General features: G+C 49.0%; 1 protein-coding gene across 4 annotated transcripts in view; it reads left to right on the forward strand.

Annotated features, from left to right (window-relative positions):
- EPHB2 (EPH receptor B2) overlaps positions 1-18686 on the forward strand; it is a 29866-nt gene continuing 11180 nt past the window's right edge. For 2 of the 4 annotated variants that reach the window (XM_039367521.1, XM_039367526.1), the window contains exons 1-5: positions 1-58; positions 6650-6714; positions 8739-9423; positions 16200-16355; positions 16619-16954. In XM_039367521.1, the coding sequence (XP_039223455.1) occupies positions 6658-6714; positions 8739-9423; positions 16200-16355; positions 16619-16954 (1234 nt within the window). In that variant the 5' untranslated portion in view covers positions 1-58; positions 6650-6657. Of the gene's footprint in view, positions 59-6649; positions 6715-8738; positions 9424-16199; positions 16356-16618; positions 16955-18686 lie in introns of those variants that run through there. The other 2 variants (XM_039367522.1, XM_039367525.1) reach the window with 1 other exon arrangement.

Genomic DNA, 18686 nt, shown 5'->3' on the forward strand with positions numbered 1-18686 from the left:
GGCGCGCTCCGGCTCCTCCTGCTGCTGCTGCTCCCGCGGCCGGCCGCCGCCGTGGAAGGTGAGCCGGGGGGGGGGGGGAAGGATGCTCTCGCCTCGTCCGGAGACCCCCGGCGCTGGGTGGGGAAGGGCCGCGGTGGGCAGCCCAAGCCGGGACCAGCCACCCTCCCTCCCGGTGTCGGGGGGAGCCCTAGGCCAGGGGGTGGGGTGGGGCAGGGAGGGGTGGTCTGGGCTGCGCCCGCGGGCGCCCGGGGCGTCCCCCCGCGCGTGGGGAGCCTGGTGGCAGGGGAGGGGGCTTCCCAGCGAGCCCAGGAGGCGGCTGCTCCGGCGGAGGAGACCCTCCCCTCTCCCACCAGGCTGAGCCCCACCGAGAAGTGGGGGTCTCTCCTATCTCGCGTTGGGCGGGAGGAAAGATGCTCCGGCTGGCCGGTGGAGGTTGCAAATGGCTGGGAAGCTGGCTGCGAACGCTCGGCTTCGGCGCCTCCCCCTCCCCAGAGCCCTGGCCTTTGGGGGTGCCCCCACCCCCCCTTTTCTTCCCTGGCTGCTGCACCCCGGCCCTTGCCGGGGGAACACCCTCTTGTGTCCTCTGCTCTGCTCTCTGTGTGTGTGTGTAGAAAAAGCCGGGTTTCATTGCAAGGTTTGGGGTTCTGCAGCGTTTTACATATGGACGGTGTGCTGAAGGCCCCCCACGCCCCCCCCCGGCTTTGGAGGCAAAGGAGAAGAAAGAAGGAAGAAGAAGGGGGAGAGGGAAAAAAACCGGAGTGATGCCATGTAGGGAGGGGGGAGGTTAGATTTTTTTTTTCAGGGTGCCTTTAATCCCCCCCCTCCCTCGAGCCCCCAAATTCTAGCCAGCCTCCTTTGGCGCAAGATGGGGTTCTCCTAGGAAGGAAAACGTGGCCTGTCTTGAAGAGGGATGTGAAAAGCGAGGTGGTTATGGCGGCCCTTGAAGGATGTCATCACAGGGACCCACACGGGCATCACAATGTGTCGTCATTGTGGCTTGCACAGGTGCTGGACTTGAAGCTGCACCGTCGGGACGACGACGCAGGCCACAAAACTGACCCGCCAAGGCCTCTCATGGTGGAGGCCTGGCGTTTATTTAATTTATTTTATTATTTATTTTATTTAATTTATTTTATTATTTATTTTATTTTATTATTTATTTTATTATTTTATTTTATTATTTTAATAATCGTGGTGGAGAAAGTGGGTGGGAATTCCTTTCTGGCTATAATCCAGGTGGGATAAGAAAAGGCCTTTTTCCGCCTTTTTGTACACCTTTAGGGAACCTTGTCCCTTGTAAAAAGCAGGGAAATGGGCCAAATTTGCAAAAAAGTGGCATTGTTTTGATACCGCTCGGCAGGCGGATTCCGAGTCCCATTAAGCTGAAATGGGGTTTTGGTGGTTCTCGGACTGTCGCTGTTGTTGGGATTGTGGGAATCCCTGAAAATGGTTTGTGGAATTGGACATTTTTAATGCGCTGCTGAATTCGGAATTAAATTTGATTCAGCCTGAGGTTCAAAAACGCCAGCGTGCCTGTTTTGAATCACCTCCCGCCTACCTGGGTTTTTTTTCCTCAAGGTACTTCCTTACATCTGGGCAGAACCCACATTGGGGGAGTCGCTTCTGGAACGTTCTAAGCGCCTCGAGTGGGGCGTGAGGGGGAAAAAATGTGCTTGAGCGGGTGGACGGGTTTGAGGGATACAAAAATCAATTCCGTCCCCAAATTGTTTCCCACTTTGGGGCAGTTGGCCGGGCGAGGGGGCTACCCCACCCATTTGAAGTGAATGTGGGGCACACGGGAGCAAAGGGGGCATCATCTGCCTGGCAGAGGGGCACCAAGTCAGGCAGGCCCAGCGGGGACTTTTCAAAATGGTGGAAGACAAGGATGTTGGTTCGCAAGTGTAAGAGTGTGTGTGTGATTGTGCAGGCCCTATTTATTTATTTATTCATCCATCTATCTATCTCCATTTGCATCTATCTCTATCTTTATTGTCTGTCTGTCTGTCTGTCTATCTATCTAATGACCAATTAATTACACAAACCAAAGTCAATTTTCCTAGAAAATATTCTACCCAAAATATTCATTTCAGGTATTTCACCGTCCAGATTTTTCTTTGTTTGTTTGTTTCATTTCGTTTTGTTTTATTTTGGCTGAAAATCTCTGGGTTTGCCTCTGAATGCCACAAGGCTGAGCGGGGCGTTAATTTTAACTAAAATTACATTTATTTTCCCGCCTCACCACTGGATAATGGCAGTTTTTAGCAAAATGGAAATAATTGGCGGTATTCAAATTTTTGGCACCTCCAAATTGTGTCTTCTGGGGAAAGTTGACGCTGTCTATGAACCTTTTAAATTATATTTACATATTTTATGTTGGCATTTGCTCCGCAATGTTGTTTTGTTTGACGCTGGTCGCCGTCTTGCAGGTTCATTTTTCCCCCACCCCACAAAAAGTCCCTAAGTCCAGTTACCAAGACACGTAATCAAAGAAGTTAGTTTATTCATCTCCAAAAGCTGCCATTTTTTCACCCACCATTCCTCCATAGGATAAGCAAAGCATCAAGTCCGTCCGTCTCGGTTTGTATAATAATCTGGCCGTAATAATCATATATTGAAATAATCTGGGATATCTTTGTTTCATTAGTCCAGAAAATAAAAGTTCTAGCTCCTATTGAATCTTGATCTTTAAATTCTTCTATATCCAAGTAGGAAAACTTGGACTGTCCAATCCTGTAGAAGTCCACTATAAAGGAAGCCCTGTGGGAAAAGTAACCTTGGAGAAATATATTTGGGGTGGTTGATTGATCAAATGCCATCCAATTATTTTTGACTCCAAGTGACCACATAAGATGGACCTTCTCCGAATGATCTGTTCTTAACTTGGTCCTTCAGGTCTTCCAATGGTGCCTCTATCACCACTTAGAGTTGCTTCAAGCTTCTGGCTATTGTCTTCTTCTCCACCATCACCATCATCAAGAGCCTTCTCCAGGGAGATAGGTCTTCAAGTCATGGGTCTAAAATATTTTGAACCTGGTTATTTGTGCCTCAAGAGAGAACCCTTTGCTGGTTTATTCAATGATCCATTGTTCTTATGGCTGTCTAAGGTCTTCTGAGCGGTCTTCTCCAAGAGACGACTTCAACAAACAAATGCTTGTCCATGGAGAACTTTGTTTATTCAATGATCCATTGTTTTCTTGGCTGTCTCTTAGAGTCTTCCAAGGGGGTCTTCTTACGACTTCAAAAAACAAATGCTTTTTGGATCCCGTGATCAGATAAACTGTAGGAAATTCCATCAAGTCACAACGCTTTTCTTGGAACAAATCTTCCTCGGAACCTTTTGTTTTCCATGCTGCCAAGTTTTCCGTTCCATTGAGTAAAGCTCTCCTGGCCGCAATTTGCACAGCACATTAAACCTGGTTAGATTCTGGTGGCTTAGCAGAACCCACTCATTGGATGCCAGGGGACAATTCGGAAAAGCAATAATTAAATACGCCAGTCAGAATTTGCCTCAAAGAAGCAGCAAATGGAACAATGGCCACCGTTTTGTCCTGGGCGACATCCGGTAGCTCCGATTTCTGACCCAGTTGATGTTCATCAAGAAGATCTTTCTGGGATCTATCTATCTATCTATCTATCTATCTATCTATCTATCTATCTATCTATCTATCTATCTATCTATCTATCTATCTATATTATTTATCTAATTTATCATTTATCTATATCATTTATCTATATCATATCTATTATATCTCTTATATCTCTCTATTATCTATTATCTGTCTGTCTGTCTATCTATCTATCTATATTATTTATCTAATTTATCATTTATCTATATCATTTATATTTATCATATCTATTATATCTCTTATATCTCTCTATTATCTATTATCTATCTATCTATCTATCTATCTATTGATCTATCTATCTATCTATCTATCTATCTATCTATCTATCATCATCTTATATTGAAAAATAATTTTAGTGGCAAATGAGCTTCAACAATAACTCAATATTTAGTCACCCAAACAGATAAACAGAATTGCCATTGGCGGGCAACACAGCCTGCCTCCTGCTGGCTTCTCCATTGACGTTCCTTGTGGGGAACCAGCAGGGAGCATCGGAAACCAGGATCCGTGGGGACACTGCGACAACCACAACTTTGCAGATAATTTATGAACAATGCAGGAACTTCAATTCTACAGGAGTCGTGGGCCCCGGATTTTTTTTTTTTTAATGTATTCTCTTGTGGAACGACTTTAGGTAACCTCAATCCAAACCTTGTTGTGGCATCATCACACCCCATCTGCACTAACGTGAGGTTATAAACAGACAAACAGTAGAGCGTTGTGGATAGCGTGCAGATGACCACTTGATAACTCATTTGGTTTTCCGTTTTTGCTACCCTTTTCCAGATTACCGAGTGTGGGGTGGGGGAAATATTGAATTTGCAGACCCTGCTGTGGTCACCACTCAGCTGGGCTACTGCAATAGCTCTACATGGGGTTAACCTTGAAGATTTCCTGAAAGCTACAGCAACCGGGAGTTACGACTGCTTCTCCTTAGCACCGGTGGAATGAATTACGATTAAGTAGTCGTTGTTATGATGGTTTGTTTTTGCTCTGGTTACAGCTTGAGCTTAGAGGAAACCCCAGATGGGAGCCGCCATAACAAATAGCTCAATTAATAAATCAAGGTTTTTCCCGTTCAAGTTTTCACAGCCCTGCTTGCAGATGGTGAGGATTGAATGTGGACCACCTGCAATCTTAAAAAGAGGGAGGGGGGGGAAACAACCCTGTTAGAGTCTAAAAATAAAATAAGCAGCCAGCAACTTTTGTTTGCAAACAAACGGAAATATCTCCAGCAGCTTCTCCTAAACAGAAGTTTGTTTATTTCTTTCTGAAGAATCTCAAAGATGTTTTGCCACAGATATATTTTCGTGGGCTACCAGACTTGGACGCTGAGATTAACTGAGATTTCTAGTTATCCAAAACTTTCCCAGGGACGAAAACGTGTGGACGAAAACAGAGGTGTGTGTGGTGTGTGTGTGTGTGTGTGTGTGTGTGTAAATCGCCGCATGATAATATTAACAGTAATTAAAAATCTGGCTACAGGGCATAGGAAAAATTTATAAGAAGGCCAAATTTGGCAATAGTGAGGTATTATGGGTTGTAGAAGGCCATCTTCAGCAAATGACTTAGTTGTCCACACCGGTGAAAGAAAAATCAAGGATCTGTGAGAACTTGTATTTTAGGGCTGGTGGAAAATCTGTCTGGCAGCCAAATATCTTTTTATCAGCTCCAGGAAATATTCTTTTTTTTTGGGGGGGGAAGCAGACAGATCTGGAGCTACAGAGAATCGAAGAAAACGAGGCGCCCTGAGGCAGGTCTGCCTCCCCCCCCCCAGGAAATGTATTTAAAAACACATCAGCAGGGAAGAGCATTTATCTGCCAAAACTTGGGAAAAAAGGAAAGTCATCCAAGCCACGGGAGACACTGGAGATTTTATTCCCTCAATGTTTGCCAGCTCTTCCATTTGCTGGAGACCCCATTAGTTATTTTATTTTTTAAAAAGAGAAATAACTAAATTCATCTTCAGAGACATCCAATCAGATACGAAGCGCCTGATCAATGGAGGATGCTTCTATGTGCCATAATGCAGAACATTCTTCCCACCCCCCCACCCTAAAAAAAAAAAATCCAGCCTCCCAGGAATATGATCCAGTTGCCAAAGCAAGTGTCAGATTGGGACAGACCCCCACGGTCCCCCCACCCACCCTGGAGCCGAGAACCTGATTGTTGATAAAGTCTGTTTGATAAAGTCAGAAGGACAGACACTTGTCTGAAATGGTCTAGTTCTCCCGCTGGAGCAGGGGGGTTGGACTAGAAGACCTCCAAGGTCCCTTCCAACTGTTCTGATTGATTGATTGACTGATTGATTGAAATGGTCTTGCACCTTGGAAACCCACATTGCTCCTGGCAATGGGGGGGTGGAATTTGCAAGCAGAGATGGCAGAAAATAGCATTTTGGCCTGCTCAGAATTATATTTAGGGTTGTTTTTTTTTTAATTTAAAAGAAGAAGAAGAAAGAGACCGAAAGAAAACGTAGGTCAAATGTGGATTTGAAAGGCGTCTCCTTAACCTGACGCTTGGAAAGTGTGTGTGTGTGAGCTGTTTCGGGGCTGGCACAAGTGTTCGTTTAGTGACGGTTCGAAATGACAAGGGCACTGAAGATTGTTGTTCCACACTTGCGACCATTGCGGCATTCCCCCACCCGTGGTCACGTGATCAAAATTCAGACAGTGGGCCACTGACTCGTCTTTATGACGGCCACAGTGTCTCCTTTTGCGATCTGCTGGCAAGCACATTCACTTAACGTCCATGTTAGGAACTGCAGTGGTGGGGCGAGAAAAGTCGTAAAAAACGGGGCAAAGCTGATTTAGCAAATTTCCTCACATAGCAGCACAGATTTGGGGGCTCAGTTGCGGCCGTACCCCGAGGACCACCTGTACACTAACTCTGAGACCTTGAAATATTTTTGTCCCTGTTTCAGACATTTGCAAAGCCGGGAACGTTTTAGCTAAAGAGCGAAGGGTGTGGAGGGGGGAAACGATGGGATTAACCAGGTTTGTTTGTTTTCTCTTTGCCTGCAGAAACCTTGATGGACTCCACCACAGCGACGGCCGAGCTCGGCTGGACGGTGCACCCAGTGTCAGGGGTGAGTTTGGGTTGGGGTGAGGTGGGGGCTCAAAAGCCAGCAGCACCTAAGGAAGGGGCCTTGGGGATTGGCTTGGGGGGTCTCTTTTGGGACAGGCTTCTGAAAACAAAGGCTGTTGGGAAGGAAAACATTTGGGGATCCATCCGTTTGGGGATGAGCTTTCCAAATATGCAGTTTTGGGAGACAGCCAAGCAAAATGGCAAAGATGTTCCACAATCGATTTGAGTGGTAAATTCTTTTCTCCTTCCTTCCTTCCTTCCTTCCTTCCTTCCTTCCTTCCTTCCTTCCTTCCTTCCTTCCTTCCTTCCTCCCTCCCTCCCTCCCTCCCTCCCTCCCTCCCTCCTCTTTCTTTCTTTCTTTCTTTCTTTCTTTCTTTCTTTCTTTCTTCCTAACTCCCTCTCTCCCTCCTCTTTCTTTTTCTCTCTTTCTTTCTTTCTTCCTCCCTCCTACCATTCCTCTCTTCCCTCCCTCCTTCTTCCCTCCTTCCTTCCTCCCTCCCTCCCTTCTTTCTTTCCTTTTTTCTTTCCCTTCCTCTTTCCCTCCTACCATTCCTCTCTTTCCTCCCTCCTTCTTCCTTCCTTCCTCCCTCCCTCCCTCTTGTCTAATCCTTTCCTTCCTCTTTCCCCCCTCTGTTTTCCTCTATTCCTTCCTTCCTTCCTTCCTTCCTTCCTTCCTTCCTTCCTTCCTCTTCCTTCCTCCCTCCCTCCTTCTTTTTCTCCCTCTCTCCTTCCCTCCTCACTCAACCTGGGATCTCGGCACACCTGGGCTGTGCCACCAAGCAGCAGGCAACCGACAGGCAGAGGAGAAACACACCGCATACAAATCCATGTAATTTTGTGTGCCTTAAACAACCTTCTCCCCAAACCAATTTCAGAGCCCTCCCTGAAAATATACAAGGGGGGGGGGAAGAGAGAAAAAGACAGCAATCACCGTTCCCTGCTCGTTTTTTAAATTGCATCATGGAAAAAAAAAACCCAACCTCTTGGCAATTTTCTCTTGGAACGCCATAAACTGCTGGAATAATTCCGATAAGGCTGACAGCACTAATGAATGCAATTAGTTGATTAATTAACTTCGCAGCAGATTTTTAAAAAATACGGAGCTTAACGGAGGCGGGGGTCTCTGTGAGAGAAGGGTGCAAGGGAAATCAGGGTGAGGGGGAAAAAATCACTTTTTATTCCCAACGGTTTGGGATATTAACACAGAAAAATAGAGCAGTGTGTATTTAGGACAAGGTTTGCTCTCTCCAGAAAGCTGCTGGCTTCCTTGAAGCTGAGTGATCATTAATCCCTGTTTATGATTCCAGGGTGATTTTCTACCAATTTCTTTGTCCCCAAGATGACCCATTGGGTCAGGGAGAATCCCTTCCCAGCAGTTTAATTCCTGCGAATAAAATACTCTGGAGTCCACCATTTTGAACACAAGGCCAGGCGTAGTGCAAGCGGCAGGATCAAAATTACCCCCCAATGGTTTTAAAATGCTGGCAATATCAAATGCAGATTGAATAAGAGAATAGTAGAGTTGGAAGGGACCTTGGAGGTCTTCTAGTCCAACCCCCTGCTCAGTCAGGAAACCCTATACCATTCCAGGCAGATAGATAGATAGATAGATAGATAGATAGATAGATAGATAGATAGATAGATAGATAGATAGATAGATAGATAGATAGGTGATGGATGAATGATTGATAGATGAAATAAAAAGATAGGTAGATGAGAGAGAGATGATAGATAGATAGATAGATAGGTAGGTAGGTAGATAGATAGATGATAGGTAGGTAGGTAGATAGATAGATAGATAGATAGATAGATAGATAGATAGATAGAAAGATAGATGGATAGATGATGGATGAATGATTGATAGATGAAATAAAAAGATAGGTAGATAGATAGATAGACAAGACAGACAGACAGACAGATAGAAATAGAGAGATAGATTTGGGCTTTTCCCAGGGAGGGGCTCATGTGCTTTGTAGTCTTTCCGGAGATCCCCCAGGGGTGTGTTCTCCTCTCTCTCCTCTGCAGTGGGAAGAGGTGAGTGGCTACGACGAGAACATGAACACCATCCGGACGTACCAAGTGTGCAACGTCTTCGAATCCAGCCAGAATAACTGGCTACGGACCAAATACATCCGAAGGCGGGGCGCCCACCGGATCCACGTGGAGATGAAGTTCTCCGTCCGAGACTGCAGCAGCATCCCCAACGTGCCGGGATCTTGCAAGGAGACCTTCAACCTGTATTATTACGAGTCGGAATTCGACGGCGCCACCAAGAGCTTCCCCAGCTGGATGGAAAACCCCTGGGCCAAGGTGGACACCATCGCGGCCGACGAGAGCTTCTCGCAGGTGGACCTGGGCGGGCGGGTGATGAAGATCAACACCGAGGTCCGCAGCTTCGGGCCCGTCTCCAAAAACGGATTTTATTTGGCCTTCCAAGATTACGGGGGTTGCATGTCTCTCATCGCCGTGCGCGTCTTTTACCGCAAGTGCCTGCGCATTATCCAGAACGGCGCCATCTTCCAGGAGACGCTGTCCGGAGCGGAGAGTACGTCTCTGGTTGCGGCCAGGGGGACCTGCATCCCCAACGCCGAAGAGGTGGACGTGCCGATCAAACTGTACTGCAACGGGGACGGCGAGTGGCTGGTGCCCATCGGGCGCTGCATGTGCAAATCCGGCTACGAGTCGGTGGAGAACGGCACCGTCTGCAGGGGTACGTGAGGCTCCCGGTGGTTTGGTTTCAATTTGAGGAGGGTCGGGAAGAGGGGTTGTAAATGGAGGACTTACCTCTACTGTATATACGTGTGGATACGCACGTCTGCAGATCAGGCGAACCTGTTTTTAAGGGATGCTTTAGGGCAGGGGTAGGCAACCGTGGCTGTTTTATGACTGGTGGACTTCAACTCCCAGAATTCCTGAGCCAGCCATGCTGAGGGGAAAGGGAGAGGTTTCCAAGCTGAGCCAGGCTGGCTCAGGAATTCTGGGAGTTGAAGTCCACCAGTCATAAAAGAGCCAAGGTTGCCTACGCCTGCTTTAGGGCGTCTCCTGCTTGAGCAGGGGGTTGGACTAGAAGACCTCCAAAGTCCCTTCCAGTTCTTATTCTGAAATGGTCTAGGGTCTCCTGCCTGAGCAGGGGGTTGGACTAGAAGACCTCCAAGGTCCCTTCCAGCTCTATTTTGATTGGTTGGTTGGTTGATTGATTGATTGATTGATTATCTGTACCTGGTTCTCTCAATTTAAGCTGAAATGGGTTGTGTGAATAACCCCAGTTTGGCTCCTGTGTTTTTCTCAAATCAGCTCAGAGATTGTACATCTCTCTGATGTATTTTGGAGGATTTTTTTTTTTTAAAAAATCATTTTTGGCAGGCTTTTTAAGTGTTGCTCACTCGTTAATTTTAGCACTGGGTTTAATTGATTTTTTTTAAAAAAAAATATGTGCAGGCTGGAAACTTTGCGTTTTTCTCCTCGTCGACTGTGGAAAACCGAGTTTCAGTCTCAATTGTCCAACTTGGGCTCTGCTTTTATAGCACCTAGAAAATTACCTCCGTTTTGCTAAGCCTTTTCCCAGCCACCCCCACCCCCAAAAAACCCAGGCTTGTGGGGGGGGGTGCAGGATGGGGAAAAAGGAGGAAAAAAGCTAATTAAAAACAGATTCCGTAAATCCGCAGAGCTTCATTGTACATTTCGAGCGGTGGAAGAAGAATTTTCCAAGGAAAGGATCTTGTAAAATTCGAACCTGTTCCAGTTCTGGAAGATTTATATTCCAAAAATTGTGGGTTCCCCGTCTCTGTGTGTGTGTGTGTGCATACGCGTGGTGTGCAGGGTGCCACCCTCCCTCCCTCTGCCAACCCCCCCCAGGCGGCTGAATGGGATGCTGGCGCAGGCGCATTGTGGTCCCTGCCGGGCGAGATCCAGCTCCTTTAATTAAAGACAATTATTGCTTTCAGACGCCTCTCTTTGGCTGAGCAGCCTTGTTTGCAAACAGACAGCTGTGGGGGCTTTTGTGTCCTTGGCACAACGGGCCCCTCCCTCGCCCTCCCTGCCAAGCGGCATAGATTGGCTTCTGTTACCGGCACCCTCCTGGAAGCAGCCGGCCAGGGTGCCAATCCGCAAGAAGGAAGAGGTGGGTTGGGCAGCGGTCTGCCAGGTCTGTTTTGCAAAAGACCGTTCCGCCCTTTCCCCACCCACCCCCTTTGTTGGCACAAAGTGCGGGAGGGGTGATGCTGCACCCCCTTCCGAAGGAACCCCGAGGGAACCAGGTTGCCAGCTCCAAGAGAGAGGGGGGGAGAGAGAGGGAGGGAGAAAGAGAGGAGAGAGAGGGAGGAAGAAAGAGAGAAAAATAAAAGGTGAGAGAAGGAGGGAGAGAAAGGGAGAGAGGGAGAAAGAGAGAAAGAGAAGGGGAGAGAGAGAGGGAGGGAGAAAGAGAGAAAAAGAAAAGGTGAGAGAGAAGGAGAGGGAGAGAAAGGGAGAGAGAGAGGGAGGAAAAGAAAGAAAGGGAGAGGGGGGAGGGAGAAAGAGAAAAAAAGGTGAGAGAGAGAATGAGAGGGAGAGAAAGGGGGAGAGAGAGAGAGAAAGAGGAAGACCAAGATTGAAATGCAAAGCACAGAAAAAGATATATATTACTATTTTTCGCTATTTTCAGTGATGATGTAACTTCGAACATTCACGAAACGAACTGTCGTAAGTTGAGGGACTCTCCCTGCATTTGGGTTAGTTCTGAGTTCAGGATATTCCGCAGAGCCGAAAAAGGGGTTAATGGCTTGTCTCCTCCCAGCTTTAATCTCCAAAGCCAGTGAAAAAAATGACAAGGAGGTGAGGCATCAGCCAGGCAGTTGTTGGAAGGCAGTTACGGCAACCACAAAAATCCACAAAATAAATCCAAGGAATGACTCACAACTGATAAATAAATGTTCCGAGAACTGGAGTTAGAGGGGGGCGGGGGGGGACAGAGAGGGGGGGGGAAGAAGAAGAAGAAGAAGAAAAGAAGAAGAAGAAGAAGAAGAAGAAGAAGGAGAGAGAGAGAGAGAGAGAAGAAGAAGAAGAAGAGGAAGAAGAAGAAGAGGAAGAAGAAGAAGAAGAAGAAGAAGAAGAAGAAGAAGAAGAAGAAGAAGAAGAAGAAGAAGAAGAAGAATGGAAAGAAGGAAGGAAGGGAGTCTTCAAGAGTTTTCTCCAACAACCCAAAGTTGGAGAAGTTCAAAGGCATCAATATTCTTCCTCTTGTGCTCCTTCGAAGCCCAACTTTTGAGGGTCTCAGGGGAGACCGTGACTTGTCCAATTGTGAACTTTGGAGATGTGGACACCTCCCAACATCTGGGTATCTTCTCCAAGGACTTCATACCGGCTTTTCCACTGCTTGAGCCTCGACTGTCGATGCTCCGATGCTCCATCCCAAAAGGCACGTTTCTCTTTCAGAGGGCGTCCAATTACTTTTTTCTTTGAGAGGATCAAACTACGTTTCTCCTTCAGAGGGTGTCAAGCTATGCTTCTCATTCAGGAGGGGGTCAAGCTATGTTTCTCCTTGCAAGGGGCTCAAGTTACTTTCCTCTTTTCCCCACCGTTTTGGGGATGAAGTTGCCCCAGAATCCTGCGCCCCGGTGCACACAAAGCAATCGGAGTTTACGGGCCTCCAAAGCCAGACCCTTAACCCTGATTGGCTAGGCCAGGGATGAGCAGGTTGCTCCCATGGTCCCAGAGAGGACCCCCCCTCCCCTGTCTGGGGGAGGGGAGATGAAAAGCTTTGCAAAGCTCCTGGCTGAGGACGAGATTGGGGCTTTTGTCTGTTTTTTTTTTTCTTTTGCAACCGTGCAGCGCCCAGTGGCTTTACTTGCAAAGCCCCAGTTGGGCTCCGAGCCCGTTGCCATGGAAACCGCTTTCGGCAGCTGGAAGCCGTGCCCAGCTGGCCGTGGCTGGCGGGCTGCAGTTCCCGTGGCCAAGGATCAATCAATCGATCCATCAGAATAAGAGCTGGAAGAGACCTCGGAGGTTTCATGCAGGAGACCCCCCTACTAGACCATTTCAGTCAATCAATCAATCAGTGGAAGGGACCTCGGAGGTCTTCTAGTCCAACCCCCTGCTCGAGCAGGAGACCCTAGACCATTTCAATCAATCAATCAGTGGAAGGGACCTTGGAGGTCTTCTAGTCCAACCCCCTGCTCAAGCAGGAAGCCCTAGACCATTCCAGACAAATGGCTGTCCAATCTCTTCTTAAAAGCCTCCAATGATGGAGCACCCACAACTTCTGGTGGCCAGCTGTTCCACTGGTTAATTGTCCTCACAGTCAGGAAGTTTCTCCTTCATTCCAGGTTGCTTCTCTCCTTGATGAGTTTCCATCCGTTGCTTCTTGTCTTTTGCCTTCCGGTGCTTTGGAGAATAGGTGGACCCCCTCCTCTTCTTTGGGGCAGCCCCTCAAATGCTGGAAGACTGCTATCCTGTCCCCCATCATCCCTCTTTCCCCTAGACTGGCTGATGGCCAGCCCCATCCCAACCCTGGCTGAAGCCTGCCCTCTCCAGCTGAGCAGCTGGGCTGGAGAAGGCGAGGGATTTCTGGAGCCATCCAAATCCCCCTCCCAGTGTCCAATTTCAGTGGGGGTCCTCAGCCCACTCCCCTTGCAAGGATTAAGACAGATCCAAAAGGAAATAAAACAAAATAAAATTTAAATTGGCAAGCTCAGCTGGATTAAGCAAGACAGGGGGGATTTCTCCCCCAAATCTAATTTTGCTTTTTTCATTACATGTCGAAAGCGCCAGGCGACGGGAATTCTAGCAAGCACCGGGGGGGGGGGGGAGAGAGGCGTCTTCTCCCTGCTGGTAGAAAGCTAGCCGAGAAGAGATTGGCCTTTTTCTTCCCCAAAAACTTGCCAAGTTGATGGTATGGGTAATCCTCGACATGCGAGACCAATGGAGCCCAACATTCCAGTCGCTAAGTGAGACGGTCGTTTAAGCGAGTTTTGATCCATTGGACGACCGACCTTCCTTCCTTAAGTGAATCTCTGTGTTGGTAATTTAGTCACATGGTTGTAATAATAATAATAATAATAATGATGATGATGATGATGTTGGAAGGGACCTTGGAGGTCATCTAGTCCAACCCCCTGCTCAGGCAGGAAACCCTAGACCATTTCAGACAAATGGCTGTCCAGCTTCTGTCCAGTCAGTCTTGCCTCCTCAAAAGTCTTCTTGAGGAAATCAGGAAAGGCTCCCTTAACCGTCTCGCGTAGTGACCGAAATTCTTGTTTCGATGACGGTCGTAAGTGGAGGACCACCTATAAAACTTGCTTCAAAGAGGGGGCGGGTCAGGGGGCTTGCACCCCTACGGGAACTCAAAGCCTCTTTTCCGAGCCACACACCCCCCGCCGCTACCCTTCTCCCCCCCTCCCCCCGCCCCTCCCGGGTTAATTTCCCCAACAAAAAGTGGCTCCTATTCCCACAAAGTGCCGGGAAGTGACATTAACAAGCAGCTAATTAGCACGGCCGATTTTTGACAAGCCCGGTGGCAGAGCCTCTAATTAGTCTCGCGTTCTGTTTTAATCAACGGCCTCCGTCACGGTTTTAATTTAATTTCTGGATCAAAATGCCAAGCGCAGTTCGGGCAGGCCGGGAAGAGAGGTCAGGGGGGTCTCTCAGCAAACTCCGTTCTCTCCCGGATCTTTTCGGATGTTCCCGTCCCTTTTAGCGACGTGCCACGGTCTCAATTGTTTTTTTTGGGGGGGGAAATCCAGGCTGCCTTGACTCAGGCTTCCTCGCCAGCACACAACTCAACAGCCACAGCGGAATCGGAACACGAATCTAATTTAGGGAGGATGGAGCAGGTCCTCCACTTACGACGGTTCATTTAGTGACCTTCCGAAGTTACAACGGCACTGAAAAAAGAGACACCAGACCAGTTTTCACACTTGCAACCATGGTCACGTGATTTACATTCAGATGCTTGACCGCTGATTTACATTTATGTCGGTCACAGCGTCCCGGGGATTGTGCGATTCCCCTTTTGTGAGCTTCCGACATGCAGAGTCATGTGTTCCTGGCTTAATAACTGCAGTGATTCATTTAACAACGGTGGTGAGAAAGGTTGTAATCTGGGGCAAAAGGAATCCCTGGTGCTCTCTGATCCTGATTGTTTCTGTGCAGACGTCTCATGACCCAACTAGGGAACATCATCAGGGCTAGGAAGGGAGGAGGAGGAGGAGGAGGAGGAGGAAAAGACTATGAGGTCCTTGGTGCTCTCTGATCCTGGTTGATTCCTTGCAGACGTCTCACGACCCAACTAGGGAACATCATCAGGGCTAGGAAGGGAGTGGGGTTTGCAGAGAGGAGGAGGAGGAGAACGAAGCCGAAGGAGAGCGAGAAAATTCTCTTTTAAGCTTCCCCCTTTCCGACTCTGGACTTTCTACCTTTTACAATGTGATGAAAGACCGGCTATCCGGTCAGCTGTCCCTCCTTTTGTCCTTTTGAAGGCCGCAGATAACATTATCTCGGTTTCAGCCACCAGACTTTCTCTGAGACTCAATTTTTCCACCGCCGGGCTTTGAGGCCTCCCTTTCGAGTTTTTGCAATGTCTCCCGATAGGAGTAACCAGGCTGGGGAGAGGTTTCTGGGGTGGGGGTGGGATGAGGAAGAGGAGGGGGGTTTTCAAGGAGTGGCTTGACTTCCTCCTGGTGAGTAGAGGGGGGTGGGGGGGTCTGCAACGCGGAGGGAGGGAAGAGAGGGGGGCCTTTTGCAGGACCCCAACAGCCAAACCTCCTGGAGTTGCTGAAGGAGGACCCCAGACCCTTTTGCAAAAGATCAGGCACCTGGCGAGGGGGTGAGCCTGGAAGGAACTAAACATCCAACTCAGGAGAGAATAAAGGGCCTGTTTCCCCTCTTTTTCTCTCTCCCCCCTTCCCCAAATTAGGAAGCCTGGATGTGGAAAGTCCTGCACAAATCTGATCATCAGAAGCAGGCTGGCCACCCTCCCACAAGGGCCTTACTCAGCCTTGGCAAGGTTCAGACGTGTGGACTTCAACTCCCAGAATTCCCCAGCCAGCACCCAGGGAGTTCAGCTCCCAGAATCCCCCAAGATGATGGCTACCTGCATTCCTTTACAGAAATGTTGAATTAATCCAGTGTTTCTCAACCTTTTAAGACACGTAGAGTTCAACTCCCAGAGTCCTCCAGGGGTGGGACGTCAACTCCCAGAATTCTCCAAGGGTGGGACGTCAACTCCCAGAATTCCCAGGATGACGGTTCCCTTCATCCCTTACAGAAAGGTTGAATTAATTCACTGTTTCTCCACCTTTAAGACAGGTAGAGTTCAACTACCCCAGAATTCTCCAGCCCGCTTGGCTGGCTGGAGAATTCTGGGAGTTGAAGTCCTCTTAAAGTCGCCAAGGTTGAGAAACGCAGTTAGGGGAATTGGGCAGAGGAGCTGGCACACTGGATCTTTCCCCCCCCTCCTCCCCTCCTCTTTTTACATGCACCCACCCACCCATTTTCTCTCTCTTTCCTGTCCAGGCTGCCCTTCCGGGACGTTCAAAGCCAACCAGGGGGACGAGAGCTGCATCCACTGTCCAATCAACAGCCGGACCACGTCCGAAGGAGCAACCAACTGCGTCTGCCGGAACAGCTACTACCGGGCCGATTCTGACCCGCTGGAGATGCCTTGCACCAGTACGTCCGCCCAACAAGGAGGCAGAGAGGAGGGGGTGAACGGAAAGTTCTTCTTCCTCCCTCTTTCCTTTTTATGACCTGGCAGCCATTCCTTCAAAGCCCCCCAGACAGTCATTTCCTCACTGAGTTGGACGGGAACTCAGAGGTCATCTAGTCCAACCCACACCCTCTCTATCTCCAGATTGCTGCCCTGAGGCCAGCAAGCCACAACCGTCACGTAATTTCACTTCTGCTTTCCTCTTTCCTTTTTATTTACCTGGCAGCCAGTCCTTCAGCCCCCCAGACCGTCATTTCCAGCGTGAACGAAACCTCCCTGATGCTGGAATGGACCCCTCCTCGGGATTCGGGAGGCCGCGAGGATGTGGTCTACAACATCATCTGCAAGAGCTGCGGCTCGGGGCGCAGAGCCTGCACCCGCTGCGGGGACAACGTCCAGTTCACGCCGCGCCAGCTGGGCCTGACGGAGCCACGGGTGTACATCAGCGATCTCTTGGCACACACGCAATACACCTTCGAGGTCCAGGCGGTCAACGGGGTGACGGATCAGAGCCCGTTCTCACCGCAGTTTGCCTCCGTCAACATCACCACCAACCAAGCGGGTAAGAATTTTAACGCTCTCTTCACTGCGGTTTCTAAAAGATTTTTTTCTTTCTGATGTTCCGTTTTTCTGCCTCGTTCTTAAAGGCTTCCGTTTTTCTGCCTCATTCTTAAGGGCTTCCGGTTTTCTGCTTTGTTCTTAAGTGCTTCCATTTTTCTGCCTCGTTCTTAAGGGCTTCTGTTTTTCTGCCTCGTTCTTAATAGCTTCCTGTCAGCAAAGTTGAGTGAATGCTGCAAACAGCGGGATCCCGAGAGTTGGACTTTAGGATCATAGAATGACAGAGTTGAAAGGGACCTTGGAGGTCTTCTAGTCCAACCCCGTGTCCAAAGCAGGACAAAGGGCTGTCCGATCTTTCCTCCAAAACCTTGTACAATCCCCCACTGTAAAGCAGCCCTGTTTTTCTAAAGAGATCAGAACATGGCTTATCCTTGGCTTGTTAAGAGCAAGAGCCTCGGCTATCATCAGTCTGTTTGCCATCAAAGGGTGAAAAACTCAACTCAACTCTGAACGCTGGGATTTTTCAAACCCATCCCCGCTTTTCTTTGCTAGGAAAATAGCCTTTGATTGACATCAGTGCCGGGGATAGGAGTGGGGTGAGAAATGGGGCTTATGAAGAGGGGAGGGGAAGGGCTGAGGAAGGAAAGATCCAGGAGAGAAGCCCCCTCCCCAGAAAGTTCCTTTGCAAAAAAACGGAGCTCTTTTGATCCGCAGAACAAATTTGGATTAATTGTTATCGCTCTTCCTCACAGCTGCAGCCTTGAGCTCTGAAAAAGACCCCACTTTCTCTCTTTCTGCCTGTCTTTTGAGGGTGGGGGGGAGTGAGAAATGAAGAGGGGAGGTGGGCTGGATGGCTATAAGGCAAGGAGGAGGAGGAGGACGACCCCCAGACACGTTGCCAGCTAGCCCCCCCTAAACGCCACCATCTCCAGTTTCTTGAAACCCTGCCAAGTTCAATCCATCCAGAGCAGCCCTCCCCACGCCCCCCCATCCTCCCCCTGTCTGGTGTCAGCTGCCAATTCTGCACAGCCAATCTCCCCCTCCCCCCCAAAAAACCCCTCCTGGATTCATCAAAGGAACTGAGGCTTCTTGGATCCCCTTAATCCTCTCCACTGGCCACTGGGGTCGGCACCCAAACAAGGGGGTCTCTGGGGAAGGGTTAGGAACCAGATGAGGGAAGGGGGGGAAGGGCAGCTGTGTTTTGAGGAGGGGGTCTTCCCTCCCCCTTCCAGCCTCCATTCAGAAGTTCTACCCAGGGCCACCGGCTGAGTGGAGAATTTTGCTATTTTTCAATTACCGTCCAGCAGAAGCGCTGAGATCGGAGGTCAGGTTAGCAATGTGGAAAGGGGAGTGGGAGAGCTTGGCGCAGGGAAAAATGGGGTGGGGGTGCAGGTGTTGGCCGGGGGGTCTGGGAAAGGAGGGGGCAGCCTGGGAGTTTCTTGTTTGAACTTGGGACTGGGCTGTAAAGTTGGGGTGCATACGGCGATTCTGGGTACGGTTCGGTAGCACTGCAGAAAGTCCCCCACTTACGACCGCCGTCGGGAGGGCGAAACTTTCCGTTAAACAGTGCAGCGGTTAAGGAAGATCTCGCCTGGCTGGACCCGATTTTGTAACCTTTTTTTTTTTGCTGCGGTCGTTAAGCGGGACATCTGTTATTGGGTGATTCTATCATCCCAGATCAATTAATTATTCCATGGAACGGCTCTGCCTCCAGAAGTTGTGGGATTTCAACCTCA

This window comes from Crotalus tigris, unplaced genomic scaffold, assembly GCF_016545835.1.
Source record: "Crotalus tigris isolate CLP2741 ecotype Arizona unplaced genomic scaffold, ASM1654583v1 scf7180000020588.15403103151:6194809, whole genome shotgun sequence".
NCBI classification, from domain to species: Eukaryota; Metazoa; Chordata; class Lepidosauria; order Squamata; family Viperidae; genus Crotalus; species Crotalus tigris.